The sequence below is a fragment of the Bos indicus x Bos taurus genome, chromosome 8, assembly GCF_003369695.1.
Source record: "Bos indicus x Bos taurus breed Angus x Brahman F1 hybrid chromosome 8, Bos_hybrid_MaternalHap_v2.0, whole genome shotgun sequence".
Classification (NCBI taxonomy): Eukaryota; Metazoa; Chordata; class Mammalia; order Artiodactyla; family Bovidae; genus Bos; species Bos indicus x Bos taurus.
Genome location: NC_040083.1, coordinates 90,308,339 through 90,327,348, shown reverse-complemented (window position 1 = coordinate 90,327,348; position 19,010 = coordinate 90,308,339). Strand labels below are relative to the sequence as shown.

The window sequence follows — 19,010 nt, the reverse complement described above, 5'->3', positions numbered from 1 at the left end:
GGAGCTCTGCCAGAAACAGACCTAATAATATTTTTTGTTAAACTATACGCATCATCCCAGAAATTCCTTTACCTCTCTCCTCCATGGCATGTGTTTTTTTTATTTTACCTTCTCCCATTTCAGTATATCTTTCAATAGCTTCTTGTGAAAGGGTACAAAGTGAGACCTTACTTTTTATTTTTGGTAATTTATTTTATTCGCTTTTGGTTGCACTGGTCTTTGCTGCCGTGTGTGGACTCTCTAGTCGTGGTGATGGTGGTCTACTCTACTTGTGGTGCATGGGCTTCTCACCGTGGTGGCTTCTCTCGTTGTGGAGCGCAGGCTCCTGGGGCATAGGCTCCAGCAGTCGCACACTCTGTCGCACAGTCGCACAGTGCACAGTGCACAGTCTCAGGAGTTACAGTGTACTGGCTTAGTTGCTCTGCGGCATGTGGAACCTTCCCGGACCAGGAATCAACCCATGTCCCCTCCACTGGCAGGCGGATTCTTATCCACTGTACCACCAGCGAAGACTGAGACCTTATGTTTCAGGTGTATTTATCCTACACCTAATATTTGACTTATAACTCAGTGAGTGCATACTTCCAAGTGTTGAGATAATTTTCCCTCAGAATTGTGAAAGCATTGCTATATTGTCTTCTAGCTTCCAGCTGAAGTCTGAAGCCACTCTGATTTCTGGTCCTTTCTACACTGTTTGTTTTCTCTCTCGAAGCATGTAGAATCTCCTTTTGGTCCTCAGTATAATGAAATTTCACAGTTCCCAGAAACTTACTGACTTCCGATTTGAGAAATTTTCTTCAATTAGTTCCTTGATGACTTTCTTTCCTCTCTTTTCTAATTTTGGTAGTTCTGTCATTTGGATGTTGGGCATTCTGGACTAGTCCTTTAATTTTCTTGTCCCTCTTAGTGTCTGTTAAAATTTTTTTATTTTTTGCTGTCCTTTCTGAGAGATTTCTTGAACTTTTATTTTCCAGTCCTTTTTTGAGTTTGTCATTTCTTATATACTTTTTATGGTGCTCCTTTTAAAAAAAATTTATAGCATTCTGTTTTTGTTTTATGACTATAATACCTTTTTGTGCCTGTTTATTATTGGGATTCTGTCTGCTGTAGAGTGAGATTTTCTTTTATTCATTTTTATTCGGTGAGTTTTAATCTTTTATTTTTTGCAGTTATATGGCCTTATAAAATGAATTAGAGAATGTTCTTTCTGTTCTCTGGATGATTTTGTGTCAGAAGAGAAATATCTGTTTATTGAATGACAGAATGTGGTCCACTGGAAAAGGGAATGGCAAACCATTTCAATATTCTTGCCTTGAGAGCCCCATGAACAGTATGAAAAGGCAAAAAGATAGGACACTGAAAGATGAACTCCCCAGGTCAGTAGGTACCCAGTATGCTACTGGAGATCAGTGAAGAAATAACTCCAGAAAGAATGAAGGGATGGAGCCAAAGCAAAAACAACACCCAGTTGTGAATGGGACTGTTGATGGAAGCAGGGTCGGATGCTGTAAAGAGCAATATTGCATAGGAATCTGGAATGTGAGGTCCATGAATCAAGGCAAATTGGAAGTGGTCAACCAGGAGTTGGCAACAATGAACATTGACATTCTAAAAATCAGCGAACTAAAATGGACTGGAATGGGTGAATTTAACTCGGATGACCATTATATCTACTATTGTGGGCAGGAATCCCTCAAAAGAAATGGAGTAGCCATCATACTCAACAAAAGAGTCTGAAATGCAGTACTTGGATGCAATCTCAAAAATTACAAAATGATCTCTGTTCGTTTCCAAGGCAAACCATTCAGTATCACGGTAATCCAAGTCTATGCCCCGACCAGTAACGCTGAAGAAGCTGAAGTTGAACAGTTCTATGAAGACCTACAAGCCCTTCTAGAACTAACACCCAAAAAAGATGTCCTTTTCATTATAGGTGACTACAATGCAAAAGAAGTCAAGAAACACCTGGAGTAACACGCAAATTTGGCCTTAGAGTACAGAATGAAGCAGGGCACAGGCTAATAGAGTTCTGCCAAGAGAATGCACTGATCATAGCAAACACCCTCTTCCAACAATACAAGAGAAGACTCTATACATGGACATCACCTGATGGTCGACACCAAAATCAGATTGATTCTATTCTTTGCAGCCAAAGACAGAGAAGCTCTATACAGTCAGCAAAACAAGACGGGGAGCTGACTGTGGCTCAGATCATGAACTCCTTACTGCCAAATTCAGACTGAAATTGAAGAAAGTGGAGAAAACCACTAGACCATTCAAGTATGACCTAAATCAAATCCCTTATGACTATACAGTGGAAGTGAGAAATAGATTTAAGAGACTAGATCTGATAGACAGAGTGCCTGATGAACTACTGATGGAGGTTTATGACATTGTATAGGAGACAGGGATCAAGACCATGTTCAAGAAAAAGAAATGCAAAAAAGCAAAATGGCTCTCTGAGGAGGCCTTACAAATAGCTGTGAAAAGAAGAGAAGCGAAAAACAAAGGAGAAAAGGAAAGATATAAGATCTGAATGCAGAGTTTCAAAGAATAGCAAGGAGAGATAAGAAAGCCTTCCTCAGTGATTAGTGCAAAAAAATAAAGGAAAAAAATAGAATGGGAAAGTCTAGAGATCTCTTCAAGAAAATTAGAGATACCAAAGGAACATTTCATGCAAAGATGGGATCAATTAAGGACAGAAATAGAAGATAGTTCTGTCCTAAAAGAAGCAGAAGATATTGAGAAGAGGTAGCAAGAATGCACAGAAGAACTATACAAAAAAGATCTTCATGACCCAGATAATCACGATGGTGTGATCATTCACCTAGAGCCAGACATCCTGGAATGTGAAGTCAAGTGGGCCTTAGGAAGCATCACTACGAACAAAGCTAGTGGAGGTGATGGAATTCCAGTTGAGCTATTTCAAATCCTGGAAGATGACGCTGTGAAAGTGCTGCACTCCATATGCCAGCAAATTTGGAAAACTCAGCAGTGGCCACAGGACTGGAAAAGGTCAGTTTTCATTCCAATCCCAAAGAAAGACAATGCCAAAGAATGCTCCAACTACTGCACAATTGCACTCATCTCACACACCAGTAAAATAACGCTCAAAATTTTCCAAGCCAGGCTTCAACAGTACATGAACAATGAACTTACAGAAGTTCAAGCTAGTTTTAGAAAAGGCAGAGGAACCAGAGATTAAATTGCCAACATCTGCTGAATCATCAAAAAAACAAGAGAGTTCCAGAAAAACATCTATTTCTGCTTTATTGACTATGTCGAAACCTTTGACTGTGTGGACCACAACAAACTCTGGAAAATTCTGAAAGAGATGGGAATACTAGATCACCTGACCTGCCTCTTGAGAAATCTGTATGCAGGTCAGGAAGCAACAGTTAGAACTGGACATGGAACGACAGACTGGTTCCAAACAGGAAAAGGAGTACGTCAACGTTGTATATTGTCACCCTGCTTATTTAACTTATATGCAGAGTACATCATGAGAAACACTGGGCTGGAAGAAGCACAAGCTGGAATCAAGATTGCTGGGAGAAATATCAATAACCTCAAATATCATAACCACCCTTATGGCAGAAAGGGAAGAAGAACTAAAGAGCCTCTTTATGAAAGTGAAAGAGGAGAGTGAAAAAGTTGACTTAAAGCTCAACATTCAGAAAACTAAGATCATGCCATCTGGTCCCATCACTTCATGGCAAATGGATGGAGAAACAGTGGAAACAGTGGCTGACTTTACTTTGGGGGCCTCCAAAATCACTGCAGATGGTGACTGCAGCCACGAAGTTAAAACATGCTTGCTCCTTGGAAGAAAAGTTATGACCAACCTAGACAGCATATTCAAAAGCAGAGACATTACTTTGCCAACAATGGTCTGTCTAGTCAAACCTTTGGTTTTTCCAGTAGTCATTTATGGATGTGAGAGTTGGACTGTAAAGAAAGCTGAGTACCAAGAACTGATGTTTTTGAACTGTGGTGTTGGAGAAGACTCTTAAGAGTCCCTTGGACTGCAAGGAGAGCCAACCAGTCCATCCTAAAGGAAATCAGTCCTGGATATTCATTGGAAGGACAGACGCTAAAGCTGAAACTCCAATACTTTGGCCACCTTATGCGAAGAACTGACTCATATGAAAAGACCGTGATGCTGGGAAAGATTAAGGACAGGAGGAGAAGGGGATGATAGAGGATGAGATGGTTGGATGCCATCACCAACTCAATGGACATGAGTTTGGGTAAAATCTGGGAGTTGGTGATAGACCAACTCCAGGGAGGCCTGGCATGCTGCAGTCCACGGGGTGGCAAAGAGTCAGACATGACTGAGCGGCTGAACTGAACTGAAGAGCAATACGTGTAGTGGGCTGCCATTACTTTATAAAAAGGAAAGAAAGAATATGTGTGCATACTTTTTGTACGTGGGGAAAATACCTCTGGGAGATTAAGAAACTGATCACAGTGACTGCCTCTAGTGAAGACAATTGGGTAGCTGAGGACTGGGGTGGAAAACAGACCTGTATCTGTAAAGCCTTATAAAGCTTTTGAATTTCTAACACTGAATTTCAAAGGCATGAATGCAGGCATACATACATAAATAAATGAATACATTCAATTACTTCTCTGATTTAGCTTGAGGATTTTGGCAAATCACAACTCTGAGTCCTTAATAATAGGGATAATACCTCAAACGCTGGTGACAGAATCAAATAAGCTTTTGTAAAAAGCCCTTTGAAATCATCAAATTCTATGTACATCTGAAAGGTATTATTGAAAAATATCTATCCTGTCTCTTTCTTTCTACTTACTGTACATAGAAAGTGTCATTCCTTTGAGATATGGTTAATTTTTATGATCACTGGCATTTTAAACTAAATCACGTGAAGTTATGTAGATTTCACAAACACCTAACAAAGCCTGCAACAAATTCACCTGCTCCAAGTTCCTCACAATATTACTAATCCTTCTCACACATGTTAAACCATCACTATGACCCCTTGTGCAGCTCCAAGTGAATAAGAAAGCCCTGTGTGAACTGCCAGTTCATAAGACCTACGGAGGGAACCTAAGATACCCAACCTCATGGCAAGTTCATCCATTGTAGAAACCAGCAAGACAAAGTCCCTGTCCTCAGGGAATCCACAATCTGTTAGCAGTCCCATCAATTTAAGTGCTATGTGGAGGTTGTTTGAACACAAGCATTAGTCATCTCTCTCATAGGGACTGCAGAAAGAGCAAGGCATGCTGCTAGGAAGAGGTGCTAAAGTCATGCTTATATCCAAGCTGAAAGGAAGAGCAGGAATTAAACAAATAGACATACAGGGGTGGGACTTTAGGCAGAGAGAATAACAGAGGCAAATTATCAAAGAGCAACAGAGCATTCAGAAAACTGCAGGAGGCCACGGAGAATACTGTGTTCTACATTTTAAAATCTAACCTCTCAAAAGAAACCATTACTGGCAGCTGTACAGAAATACAGGAAGATATTTCTGGATAAAGAAGCCTGTCATTGCTAACATCTGGGTTATATTCAGTACAGAATAATGTTTAATAGTGTTTATTTCCCATTACCAGAGGAAAACAGACAACATACAATTATTTTTCCATTTTAGTGTAAGGGACCATGGTAGAAATTTACTAAACCTAAATAGCTTTAAAAGTCTACCTGTAAAGCCCTGTAAAGCTTTTGAATTTCTAACACTGAATTTCAAAGGCATGAATGCAGACATACATACATAAATAAATGACATTAGTAAATAAATTACTGTCATCTCTGATTAGGAGGAAATCAGAGGTGAGGAGAAGGTAACAGTAGGAAAATACTTCTTTGGTTGCTTTTTTAAAAAAGAAAAAAAAAACTATGTGCAGTTTCTAGAAAGGAGGACTGATGGAGAACACAGATATAGAGCATTATTCTTTGTGTTTCAGTGAGGGAAAAGACTTCATTGCACATTCTGAGGAAGAGACTCATCAGCTTGTGACAATGGCCAACAACTCTCCAAACAGAAAATGATGGTATAACGACAAAGATGTCTATCAGGTGAATTACTAATGCATGCTTCTCAAACTGTCTGTCACACTGCACACCTACAAGATTCTTTCTCTGAGCAACTCTGAGAGCTTATGTCCCTCAGGGGAAAAGGAAAACACCATCTCCAGAGTGACTGACATCAAAAAGGCAGAAGAGCAGGGACAATTTCCATAAAGCACATGACAGACAAAGTTTAAAGGAGTAACTGCAGGATTCTTACAGCTCACCTGTATTGACATTATGCCAGATGATTCTACAAACTCCTCAAATCGTTCATGGCAGGCATTTAAGTCAGGTATATAAAAGGTCTACCTGGCTGAAGGAGTTCTATGACTATTTGGTCCCACTGTACAGACAAATAGTTGAGAACTATCTTAGAGCAATAACATCAGCCTTGAACAGATGAGAGATACTGGGATGTTTTTTTTTTTAAGAGATACTGTTTAGATGAAGAGGGATACAGTTGGTAAGAGTATGGAGAAATCTAATTTTCTGTAAAGCAGATACTGTTCCCAAGTTTTAAGACTAAGAAAATCTAGCCACTATATTTCAAAACAGTCACAATGAAATACTGAAACCTCTCCATGTGGGCATCAAATTTCTTGGAACCTCAACTATCTAGCTCTAGGTATAAATTCAAAGGGCAAACATCAATGCAGACAGACATCACAGTTCAGTTCAGTCGCTCAGTCGTGTCCGACTCTTTGCGACCCCATGAACTGCAGCACGCCAGGCCTCCCTGTCCATCACCAACACCCGGAGTTCACCCAAACTCACGTCCATTGAGTCGGTGATGCCATCCAGCCATCTCATCCTCTGTCGTCCCCTTCTCCTCCTGCCCCCAATCCCTCCCAGCATCAGAGTCTTTTCCAATGAGTCAACTCTTCGCATGAGGTGGCCAAAGTATTGGAGTTTCAGCTTTAGCATCAGTCCTTCCAATGAACACCCAGGACTGATCTCCTTCAGAATGGACTGGTTGGATCTCCCTGTAGTCCAAGGGACTCTCAAGAGTCTTCTCCAACACCACAGTTCAAAAGCATCAATTCTTTGGTGCTCAGCTTTCTTCACAGTCCAACTCTCACATCCATACATGACCACTGGAAAAACCTTGGCCTTGACTAGACGGACCTTTGTTGGCAAAGTAATGTCTCTGCTTTTCAATATGCTATCTAGTTTGGTCATAACTTTCCTTCCAAGGAGTAAGCGTCTTTTAATTTCATGGCTGCAATCACCATCTGCAGTGATTCACAAACCCATGCAAAAGTCCCCAATGCCATTAGAGAGTCACACTGTGCTTCAGGAAGAAAGAAGAAAAAAGCCTCTCACAAGTAAAGCTAATTTCAATTATAATTAAAATAGCCACTGAGCAGATAAGAGAGAAAACAGTCATACAATATAAGAAGTTCATGCACCTCACTAAGAACCTATTTACTCTGATTTTATTAGATACCGTTCCTATAAGCACATGATTTCCTATTTTGGGGAAGCAGAGAAGCAACTAATAAGTTGGAGTCACCCACAATCAGAATCACTGACTAGGCATACTGACAGCACCCAGAAGCAAGGGAACAACCTGATATGGGAGAAGAAAAGTCATTTTTATAAACAGATGTAGAACCCCAAAAACAAGGCAGAACGGACCCTTAAGTAGGGGTGGAACTACTGGCATTAAGCACATCAGGGGCCTCTGAGAACACCATGGTGTTACACATGTGCATACACAACACGATAGATAAATCCCTTGTCATGAGACTGTGTTCTGGTTCTGTTCTTAATCACAAGCCACTCAGCCTCTTCTGCGCTCACCTCCACCTGTAAAATCAGAGTAATAAATCCTCGCCCTACCAACCAGACATACTGCCATAAAGAGCTGAAAAAAATAGTTTAGGTAACATTGTTTGAAAACTGTAACGCACTATACAATATATGACTTTAAGAATAGTTAGAATATGTTCTGTATAGTCTGTTTAAGAAGACAATCTGTTTAAATCAATTTCCATTTAAATGGCTAAATAAAACACTAGCACCTCTCTTAACAGCAGAAAATTAACTTAACATTAACTTAACTTAACCATTTATCCCCTCCCACAAATGGTCAAGTTTCTTTCCCTATTAGCAAAGGAAAAAAGAGCTTTTAAAGCAAGAGAAAGGTTTTAGTATCTGAAAAAGAATATATATTATGTATAACTGAATCACTTTGCTATACACCTGAAACTAACACAACACTGTAAATCAACCATACTTCAATAAAAAAGAAATTTTAAAAACAAGAATAAATTAGCCAAGTACAAAAGAGAAAAAAAAAAAAAGATTAGCTGCCCTCTGGAAACCAGATAGATTATATTGATATACAGCATTTCATTTGACAGGAAAGATATTTCACAATGACAGAAGATTAAAAAATACTTTTATTTATTTTAAAAATAATTTTTAATCTATTTTTTATTTTTGGCTGTGCTGGGTCTTCACTGCTGCATGGGCTTTTCTCCAACTGCGGAGAGCAGGGGCAGCTCTCCAGCTGTGGTGTGCAGGCTTCTCACTGCAGTGGCTTCTCTGGTTGCAGAGCATGGGCTCGAGGGCTTCAGGAATTGTGGCACGTAGGCTCAGCAGTTTTGGCTCTACAGGCCCAATAGTTGGGGTGAACGAGTTTAGTTTCTCCCAAGCACGTGGGATCCTCCCAGATCAGGGATCAAACCCATGTCTTCTGCATTGGCAGGCAGACTCCTTACCACTGAGTCACCAGGGAAGCCCTCAAAATATTTTTTAAATGAATACCCATACCTAAAAATGTAGCATGAAATAAAGTATCTATTATAGTTACATTATAGAGCAATATTTTTTCAACTCTAAGTCATAATCACTATAGGAAATATTAGAGTACAGTATTTTTAGTAAAGGTTAAGTATGATAGGATTTTGTTTTACTTAATATCTGTTATTACTATGTATATATGCACTTGCTTTCTAGGTAAAGGCACAAATGTTAATGTTAATGTTCTTAATGTTCTTCTATTATTGCATCAATTTCCTGGCCTGGTCTTGGCTGCCTGTCCCAATCTATCCATGGGCTCCTGAGGAGGCTCCTCAGCCTGCCTGCTCCTTTTATTGGTAAGCCCTTCCCTTGTCTCTACTCACTTTCTTTTGCTTAGAGCGTGTACCTGCAAGGACAGCAGTTACAAGTTCTCAAATAGACACACACATAATGAATTTAGTGCGCTTCTATACAACAGACATGCTCTGACTGAGGACAGACTACATATCATATCAAGAGGAGGTATATATAAGAATGATGTGTATTTTATACAGATGTCATACTTAAGGCTACCTCTGAGATTACACAGAATCTGTTCTACTTCCAAGCAAAAGATCTCTCTCTCTTTCAATTAAGAGATGAAAAATGATAGCAGAGAAATGTGTAAAAGAAGACTGAAGAGAGGCACTGTCAACGGAGAAACAAAAGCTCAACAGACCACGTCGATCAATCACTGACAGCTATTCTGACTCTGAACACGATTTTAGAACAGTTCTGAGGAAAAGCAGAGAAAAGAACTAAATATCTGCAAAAATACACACATATGCACACATATACACACAGGTGTTGCATCATACCGTATCTTCAGTACAAAAAGAGAAAAAGAACACAGTATCTATTACCTGTCCTCTCTGTAAGTCCACATTGCTATCATTTCTCTCATGTTCTACAGGCCAAAATCTACTTTGGGAAACATCATCTCACACATCAATCCACTCTGACTGAAACAGATGGACATGTCAACAAGCGACTCGTATGCAGAAACAGAGCAAACACAGGGTTTGCTGCAGTGTTCGACTTTTTATTGAATTTGTCTTTTGCCAGTTCTTACCTACTTTGAAATATATATCAAGTAAATTATCAGACATTTAATTTTACCAAGTGCCAGACAAATAGCTGATTATGTATCAAAATACTGAAAACACAGTGACCCTGATTTGTAAAAGTCACTCCAGGCATAAATGCTAACTAAACCATATTACCATTGATCAGTAAAAGGCTCAAATATGCATTTATGGACTGAATAAAACATAGAAATGCACAGTGAAAATACATATGAGTAAGAAAGAAAGTGCAAATTTCTATAAGTGTTTCAAAATACACACTAAGGGGAAATTGAGGAAGTGAAGAGGATCCATTTGTGCTACATAAGGCCCTAAAGACAGTATTAAAGTTTTTAGAATCAACTATGCAGAAAGCAAGCACTACAGGGAAATGAAGGAAGGTTGAGCCTGGGGATAAACAAACAGGAGCCTGATGAAAGGAACAAAGCTGGCTGTGTTGGTGAGGTCTATATTGCTACTACTCTGCACCCTTTTCATGGGGAGTGCACGGGAAACTGGATGGACAACACAGGTCAGCTACAAAGCCTACCTTGGTGAAAGCAGAACGTGAGTGAGAAAACAAAACAGAATGTCAGTCTATCCAGCTGAGATTTCCAGAAATAATTTTTACTTATTATATTTACTTACTATCTTTAAAATTTTGAAAGTTTTGGATTTTTCTTAATGCATTAAAAGTTTGTGTATAAAAATGCAAGAAAAACTGTTTATCATGACTCTAGCTGAAGATATAAAAGTAAGGTAATTCAAATAAGAGTAATTCCGATGAATAAAATTAGCACTTGGTATAAAATGTATCAGTTTTATAACAGTATAAAACTATCAGTGAAGAAAGGGAGTGGTAAAATGAAAAAAAAAAAAAGTTACAAATGGATTTCCACTCTAAAACACTTAAACTGACTTAGATAGCTATAGTATCATATCAACTTAAAAGTCAATAGATTAACAGTAAACAAAAAATAAAGAAGGCACACACAATATACACCAAAGCAGGTTAAAAGATAAGCTTTCTATAACATAATAATGCTGACAACTGACCTCCAAATAAGTTTATCCCTTTCCCTCAATCAACTCACCCAACATTTTCTGCATCTTCATCACATTCAGCTTTATACTTGCAGGGTCCACACTTGGAGTGTTTTCTGTGAACTTCTGCCCCTGACCCTTCTTCTTCTGCTTAAAAAGAAAAATTAAATTTTCAACCAAAAGCTGGGATCCTTTCCAAACCTGCTTCATGTTTTCAGCAGCCATTATCCTTATTTCTGGGGAAAATGTATGCAAGGCTCTTGAAAACAATCAGTTCCAAAAAGCTGTTGATGCTTGAGTCCAAAAATGCTGTCAATACAGAGTATTAACATATACTGTGGAAAAAAAACAAGTATTGGGGCCAGAAAAATAATCCCTTAGCCTAAGTACCATGGAACAATAAGCTAGGTCTCATTAATTCTTAAAAAGAATTACCATAACATGAAATAAGAGAGGGGAAATAAACATGAGCAATATATTCAGTCCAGCGATTACCCTACTGAAACAGCCTGTGCAATCCTATTAGCAGTAAGTGATTCAACAAACAAGTTACTCAACACAGCCGAGTCTAACCACTGCCTTGTCTTCACAGCAGTTTCACACCTGCCTTAAAAACTGTCTCCCAATTTTAAAAAGAAAAGGAGTCTATTTACAAAGTACTTACCCTTTTCTACTTTGCCACCTAGCCCTGCCAATAATACCAAGAATGCTGAAGTGTATGGGTCTCCTATGATCCAGCACAAGATCAGTGCATACCACCAGCCCCCAAATCAGCTCATATTTCGCAGTTAGGGAACCTCGTTTCTGTGGGTCTCAGCTACAGTGGATCCTATTAAGAGAATCTCAAACTGGGCAGGAAGATGAGTTCTGAAGCCAATTTAGGGATTATGGTTTACTTAGAGGATGTCCCAGTCTGGTTTGGGAAAGCATACCTTACTGCGGGGGTGCCTATCAGCAGAGAAGGTGTTATAAGGCAAGCACACAGACCTAAGTGCCTGTTTGGTACTATCTCTAAACTTGGCATTTTGGATCCTACCTACACTTTACCCAAATTCTCATGCATACTCCCAAACAGTTCCAGGGAGCATAATCTTAAGTACTTCTAAGCCTCAGAAATACCATGAGATCTAAAACTCACACAGCCACCATGAGCTCACTAGAATTTGTGTATTAATCTGAGCAAACCACTTGGCCTTTCTAACTCAAACTCCCTAAAAAAAAAAAAATTACCAACAACCAACATTCTCAGGGAAAGACATCCAATATTTGTACCATAAAAGCAAATATGTAGACCAACTTCCATTTCTTTCATATAGTAACAATGACAATTTCCTAACTGAATATCTGACCACAGGGGCTAGACTACATGGTCCTTTAAAGTCCTTTCCAGTTCTAAGATCTAGAATTTATGATCTCATCCTTCACACGTGATCACGAAGTCTCTGCTTGAACATGTCCACTCAAATTCTATTTTTAGACAGCTTTTAATCTTTTCTTTTTTAAAGCTAAAACCATCATCCCTGAACTTCTTCCTCAGGACAGTTCTTCTACTCTCTAGGTGACCTTTAAAGTCCCTTCCAACTCTACAATTTTAGGGTTCTATGAAATGTAGGGGGATGGAGTAAGGTTTCAGATAGTGCTGGAAGGATCATAACTGCGGTTTTCATGTGCATATATGTGAATTTTACCATAGATGTTTTTTCTTTTAGTGCATCCACAGAGCACCTGAAACATTATTTTGCATTCAGTGGATACTCATTAAGAATTACAGTCTCATTAGATTATGAGATAGTTTAGTCATTCTCAATTCTAATAATTCATCATTTCTCGGCTTTATGGCTGAGATCAAGTACAGTATCTGTTCTAATCAATTCTAATAATTCAGAGTAAACTCTGTTATATGCTATTACCAAATATTAGTTTTTTAAGTTTTGTGCCTTGAAAATTCCCTATAAGCAAAAAATGTGTAAGCAAACGACGAAAGAGTCACAAATACTCTGATTCGAGCTAAAATCACCTGGGGTCTGATCCTACAGAGAGGACCCTTTGGTATAACTTCAATTTAACTGGAGCAATGTTTCCCCTTAGTCTGACAACAAATCTAAAATGAAAAATAAATGCAGGAAAAAAAAGGAATGCATAGGGCTAAGGGAAACTGAGGGGTTGGGATGATGGCTGAGGGGTACAGGGTTTCTTTCTGGGGCAATGAAAATGTTCTAAAGTTGGCTGTGGTGATTAATGCACAACTCTGTTAATACACGAACAGCCACTGAATTATACACTTTCGATGGGCAAATTGTATGGGATGTGAATTTTATCTCAGTAAAGCCATTTTTAAAATGCAAAAGAAGAAAATGCCTTTTAAGGGTATTTGAAACTTACCTCCTTCTCCAGATCCAGAGCCATTATCTGAGAAGAAAAATAAAGAATGGCTATCAACACTTTTCCCAGAATCTCATCTTACCAAATAGTAAAATTTCTTATCAAAAATCAAACTGTGATATCCATTCTCAGATAGTCCCTTTTCTCATTTTTTTCGACATCCAACAATTTATTCTTATATACTTATTTTGTACCTTTCTCCAAATATAAATTCCTTGGATACATAATCTATATACCTCATAATCTTTGTAGCTCATTCAGAAAATACACAGGTGCTTTGTACAAAGTGAAAAATCAATAAATATTATAAAGTAAATGGCTAAATAAAAATAATTTTAATGAACTCACTTTAAGGGAGAAAAAATGTTTAACTTTGCTAAAGCTTTAAAGGAATAATAAATAAACTGCTTTTAATAAAAAGGGAGGAAAAGCTTTGGGTCTTGCTCCAAAAATCTTCTTAATTAAATCTGTGGATAAAGGCCAAAAGATATGAATAAACCTAAGGTTTAGAAGGAAAGAACCTCAGGGTTGAGGCTTTCTTAATACTGATGAAATTAACTTCCTCCAGGAAACCTTACAGAAGGAATCTCACCAAGGTGTCTGAAAAACTTGTTACTAATCAAATTAAAGAGCCTCCCTCAAAGTTACCAGCAAGAAACCAGTGTAAAAGGTAATTAATTTAAAATATGTATTTTATAATCCTGAAAGAACCAACATATGGCACAAAACATATTAAAGAGGGCAAGACTGTAGCATCATCAGCCTGGAGCCAAGATGGCAAGTGATGAACTTGACACTCTATCCAGCACTTTCTAGGGAGAATTTACCAGAAAATGCATTCCAGTCTGTCAGATAGCTCTCAAGAATAGGGGACATCCTTCACAATATCGCTCCCTTCCCCCCTCACCCTCAATTTCCCGAAGACAATAATCAAAGTCCCAATCATGGTAGAAACAAGAGGGATTGGAAAAAATACACATTTTAGGTATCAGCCACTTCAACACTATTTCTGCTTTATTAACTATGCCAAGCCTTTGACTGTGTGGATCACAATAAACTGTGGAAAATTCTGAAAGAGATGGGAATACCAGACCACCTGATCTGCCTCTTGAGAAATGTGTATGCAGGTCAGGAAGCAACACTTAGAACTGGACATAAAAAAACAGACTGGTTCCAAATAGGAAAAGGAGTACATCAAGGCTGTATATTGTCACCCTACTTATTTAAGTTATATGCAGAGTACATCATGAGAAACGCTGGGCTGGAAGAAGCACAAGCTGGAATCAAGATTGCCGACAGAAATATCAGTAAAACCTCAGATATGCAGATGACACCACCCTTATGGCAGAAAGAGGAACTAAAGAGCCTCTTGATGAAAGTGAAAGAGTAGAGTGAAAAAGTTGGCTTAAAGCTCAACATTCAGAAAACTAAGATCATGGCATCTGGTCTCATTACTTCGTGGCAAATAAATGGGGAAACAGTGGCTGACTTTATTTTGGGGGCTCAAAAATCACTGCAGATGGTGACTGCAGCCATGAAATTAAAAGACGCTTACTCCTTGGAAGGAAAGTTATGACCAACCTAGATAGCATATTAAAAAGCAGAGACGTTACTTTGCCAACAAAGGTCCGTCTAGTCAAGGCTATGGTTTTACCAGTGGTCATGTATGGATGTGAGAGTTGGACTATAAAGAAGGCTGAGCTCCGAAGAATTGATGCTTTTGAACTGTGAGATTGAAGAAGACTCTTGAGAGTCCCTTGGACTGCAAGGAGATCCAAAAAGTCCATCCTAAGGGAGATCAGTCCTGAGTGTTCATTGGAAGGACTGATGTTGAAGCTGAAACTCCAATACTTTGGCCACCTCATGCAAAGAGCTGACTCATTTGAAAAGACTCTGATGCTGGGAGGGATTGGGGGCAGGAGGAGAAGGGGATGACAAAGGATGAGATGGCTGGATGGCATCACTGACTCAATGGACGTAAGTCTGGGTAAACTCCAGGAGTTGGTGATGGACAGGGAGGCCTGAGGTGCTGCAGTTCATGGGGTTGCAAAGAGTCGGACACAACTGAGCGACTGAATTGAACTGAACTTCAACACTTCATGCGATTTTATACAAAGTCTTATAGAGTATTCACTGACCGATCAACCATGAAAAATATCTTTTCCAAGTAGAGGAAAAGGATGAAAGAGCAGAAAAAAAGACAAGAAGGGAACTTGACTTATTTTTATTACCAAATTTTTCTTAGGAAAACTCTCTTTTTCCCTTCTATTCCATATACATTGACTAGGTACATATTATGTGTTAGACAACATAGTAAAAGGAATAGGTACAAACTGATAAATAAGACAGACCCAGTCCAGGAGATACTCACTACCAACCTTTTTTTCAACCAATGTCCAATTTTAATAAATATTATATCTCACCACCTCCCATAAGGGTCATTTAAAATTTTGAAATAAATATATTGTGACTACTTTGATAATGAGGTTGAGCTCTTTCTGTAGATTAGATTTTCACTAGACACACACTTTCCCCAACTCCAACCCTGGAATTAAGACATCCTCTCTAGGCAAGACATAGTACTTTCCTGTTCAGAAATAGGATCTGGCTAAAGGATAAACACATTCATCTGTGTTGGATAAATGAAATGAAGTATGATATATACACAGACATATGCACAAAGCATGAACAAACTCTGCCAGGAGATGCCAAAGAAGAAAGATTTCAGAGAGGAGAAAAGACTTAAGCTCAATATTAAAGCATTAAAAAAGGAGTTCTCAAATAAGCAAAGGAGAATGTTATTTCTAGCACAGCAAACAGGACCTACACCAGACTAAATGACGGAACACAGAGCCCACCTAGCAGATAACAAGATCAAAGTAGCACCTTATAGCTTAGCTCATTCGACCCTCACTTAACCTACAGGAGACGATAACCATCTAACCATGTAGGTATGTAACTGGGGCTCAGAGCAGCTAAGTGACTTGTGCAAGGTCATTCAGCAAATCAGAGCTGGAGTTAATTTAAGTTAGACTTTCTAAGCCTAGTGCAGTGCTCTTTCCAGCCTAACACTCTGCCTCCCCATGTTTAACATTCACTGTTTATCAAAGCAGTTGGCATCTTAACTCCTCATAAATGATGCATAATTAATTTGGGATTATAAAGAACTCCATATTCCTTTTTAGTTTCTAAATCAAGTCTGTGAAATATAATGTACCTAGAAAGTATGTGAGAACCATACAAATCACAGTCTACTGGCCCAAGAGAACCTAATTATTTAGTGTATGGAAAAGAATTTGGCCTTTCCCAAAGAGAGATCTGGCCTTGGCCCACAGCTTCTAGAAGGCAACTGATGTTTAGGAAGGAAGCTGACCACATCAGATCTGAGGGTGGGGCTGGCCACACTCAATATTCTTAGGGTAGGGGCTAGCTCACACCAGAAAGACCAACCACATAGTTCAGAGTGGAGGCTTTGAATCATGTGGTGTTAGTAGACCAAATTTGAGATCAACCACACGGACAAGCAATTAGTCATGCTTATGTAATGGAGCCCCAATAAAAACTCTGAACACAGGCACTGTAGTATACAGGAAAAGAAAGGAAATGGAGTAATCATATAAAGAACAGCCTCCACATTTACTGCTAACCTTCATACAATAATTCTATTATAATATCTCACCAGCATCCCTGCTCCCAAATACAAACACAAGTAAGAAACCAAGGCATTACTGTTGGTTTCTTATAGTAATGCCTTCCAAAATTAACCACTACCAATTTAGGAAGACATAAAGAAGGCTGAGCATTGAAGAATTGATACTTTTGAATTGTGATGCTATAGAAGACTCTTGAGAATCCCTTGACAGAAAGGAGATATAACCAGTCAATCCTAAACAAAATCAACCCTGAATATTTATAGGAAGGACTGATGCTGAAGCTGAAGCTCCAATACTTTGGCCACCTGATGCGAAGAGCTAACTCTTTAGAAAAGACCCTGATGCTGGAAAGATTGAAAGCAGGAGAAAGGGATGACAGAGGATGAGATGGTTACATAGCATTACTGACTCAATGGACATGAATTTGAGCAAACTCCAGGAGATAGTGAAGCACAGGGAAGCCTGGCATGCAGCAGTTCTTGGCATCACAAAAGAGTCAGACACAACTTAGTAACAACAACAACAAATAATTCAGGAAGGAAAAGAGAAGTATATACAAAAACTGGGAGGAAGTTGGTAACAAAGGCTGGCAAACAGAAAAGATACAAAGAGAAGAGCTTGGACAAACACTTTCTGGGATGCCACTAATGAGTTTCTACAATATTCCCCACTCCACCTCGCACCAAAATAAAAATTAACAAAACGGATCTCATAGCATTTACCCTCCCAAATCTTATTCTGCCTAATGTTCAAACCATAAGGCAAAATTGATATGCAAAGTCCCCACCAAAAATAGTATTAAACATTAAAAACGTCCTAAGAAGTGCCACAGAAGAGGTAATAAGAGAGACCACCTGGGGTTAAAAAGCAACATGAGATGGGGGCAAAAAGAGCCCCCGCCCACTTTCCCACATAATCATCCCAATCCGCACAGCAGCGTTGGGAATGAACCTCTGACTGGAAACTTCACCTTAGTACAGCAGAACCACTTCTAACGTTTCTTTAGGAGAGCATCACACATACCAGAGTAGCACGGTCCTCTTGCTACTACTGTTATCTCTTTCTGGTGCTTACAAGCAGCCCTTCTGAGAAAGCATTCATTTTGGTACGTGTCCCCATTTGATCCACAGACAGGAATGTAATTCGTATGGCACTGCAAAAGAAACAAAAATAAATTCTCAGAGCGACATGTGAATGTTAATAGTTCATTTCATATTCACAAATGCAATGCCATAGGACTGTAACACACTTCTACGACAGAAGTTTGCTCTTTTATTTGGTTTTTAAAAAGAAGAGCTGTGCTACTTTCTCATACCTTTTTTTCACATTTATAATGAAAATATTTTAACTATCAACTATCCATAAAAATGAGAATGAAAATCTCTATCCTGTCTACATCATTTGCTAGTGATCCAAGGAGATAATATAAGAGGAGATTCTTTCCAATGTTTGGAATAAGCACTAATGATGTAAACTATCAAAATTCACTTATTCAGCACCTCTAGTATAAAAGGTTTCAAGGTAAATGCTATAGAAGACACATGAGCTCTGTTCTCTGAGACTTTACAATCTTATTAGAGAGCCATATAAATATGAAATATATATGTGTGGGTATATATATGATCATGTACTAAATCAAAAGTACAGATAATAAGTATTATATCTAACACCTATTACTGTAAGATATAAGGTATTTAAGAAAGCCTCCTCAGAGAAAGTGAAACATGAACTGGACCTTGAAGAATTAGTAGATGAAAAGAAAAAAGATGATACAGGTTTGAGAAATGACACTGAATTGAGATGTTTAAAAGACTTTAAAACTTCTATATTTCAAAAATATACATGACTAAAGTTTTAAAATCTGGGAGAAAATAGTATAACATGATACAAGTTATCATCACTAAAACAGAGACAGTACCAATTAATACAAAATGGACAAAAGACAAATTTACAGAAAGATAACAAATGGTCAATTAATATATTAAAAATGCTGACCTTTACTAATAATCAGAGTTGTACATGAAAATAAGATGCTAC

General features: G+C 38.5%; 1 protein-coding gene and 1 pseudogene across 4 annotated transcripts in view; one reads left to right on the top strand and one right to left on the bottom strand.

The window, feature by feature from the left end:
• Positions 1–19,010, bottom strand: part of TMEFF1 (transmembrane protein with EGF like and two follistatin like domains 1) — a 97,371-nt gene that overhangs the window by 40,597 nt on the left and 37,764 nt on the right. For 3 of the 4 annotated variants that reach the window (XM_027550393.1, XM_027550392.1, XM_027550390.1), the window contains exons 3-5: positions 17,997–18,126; positions 13,321–13,347; positions 10,989–11,088 (exon numbers count right to left, since the gene is read on the bottom strand). In XM_027550393.1, the coding sequence (XP_027406194.1) occupies positions 10,989–11,088; positions 13,321–13,347; positions 17,997–18,126 (257 nt within the window). The remainder of the gene's footprint in view (positions 1–10,988; positions 11,089–13,320; positions 13,348–17,996; positions 18,127–19,010) is intronic. The other variant, XM_027550391.1, reaches the window with a different exon arrangement.
• On the top strand, positions 12,758–12,863 carry LOC113897979 (annotated as a pseudogene).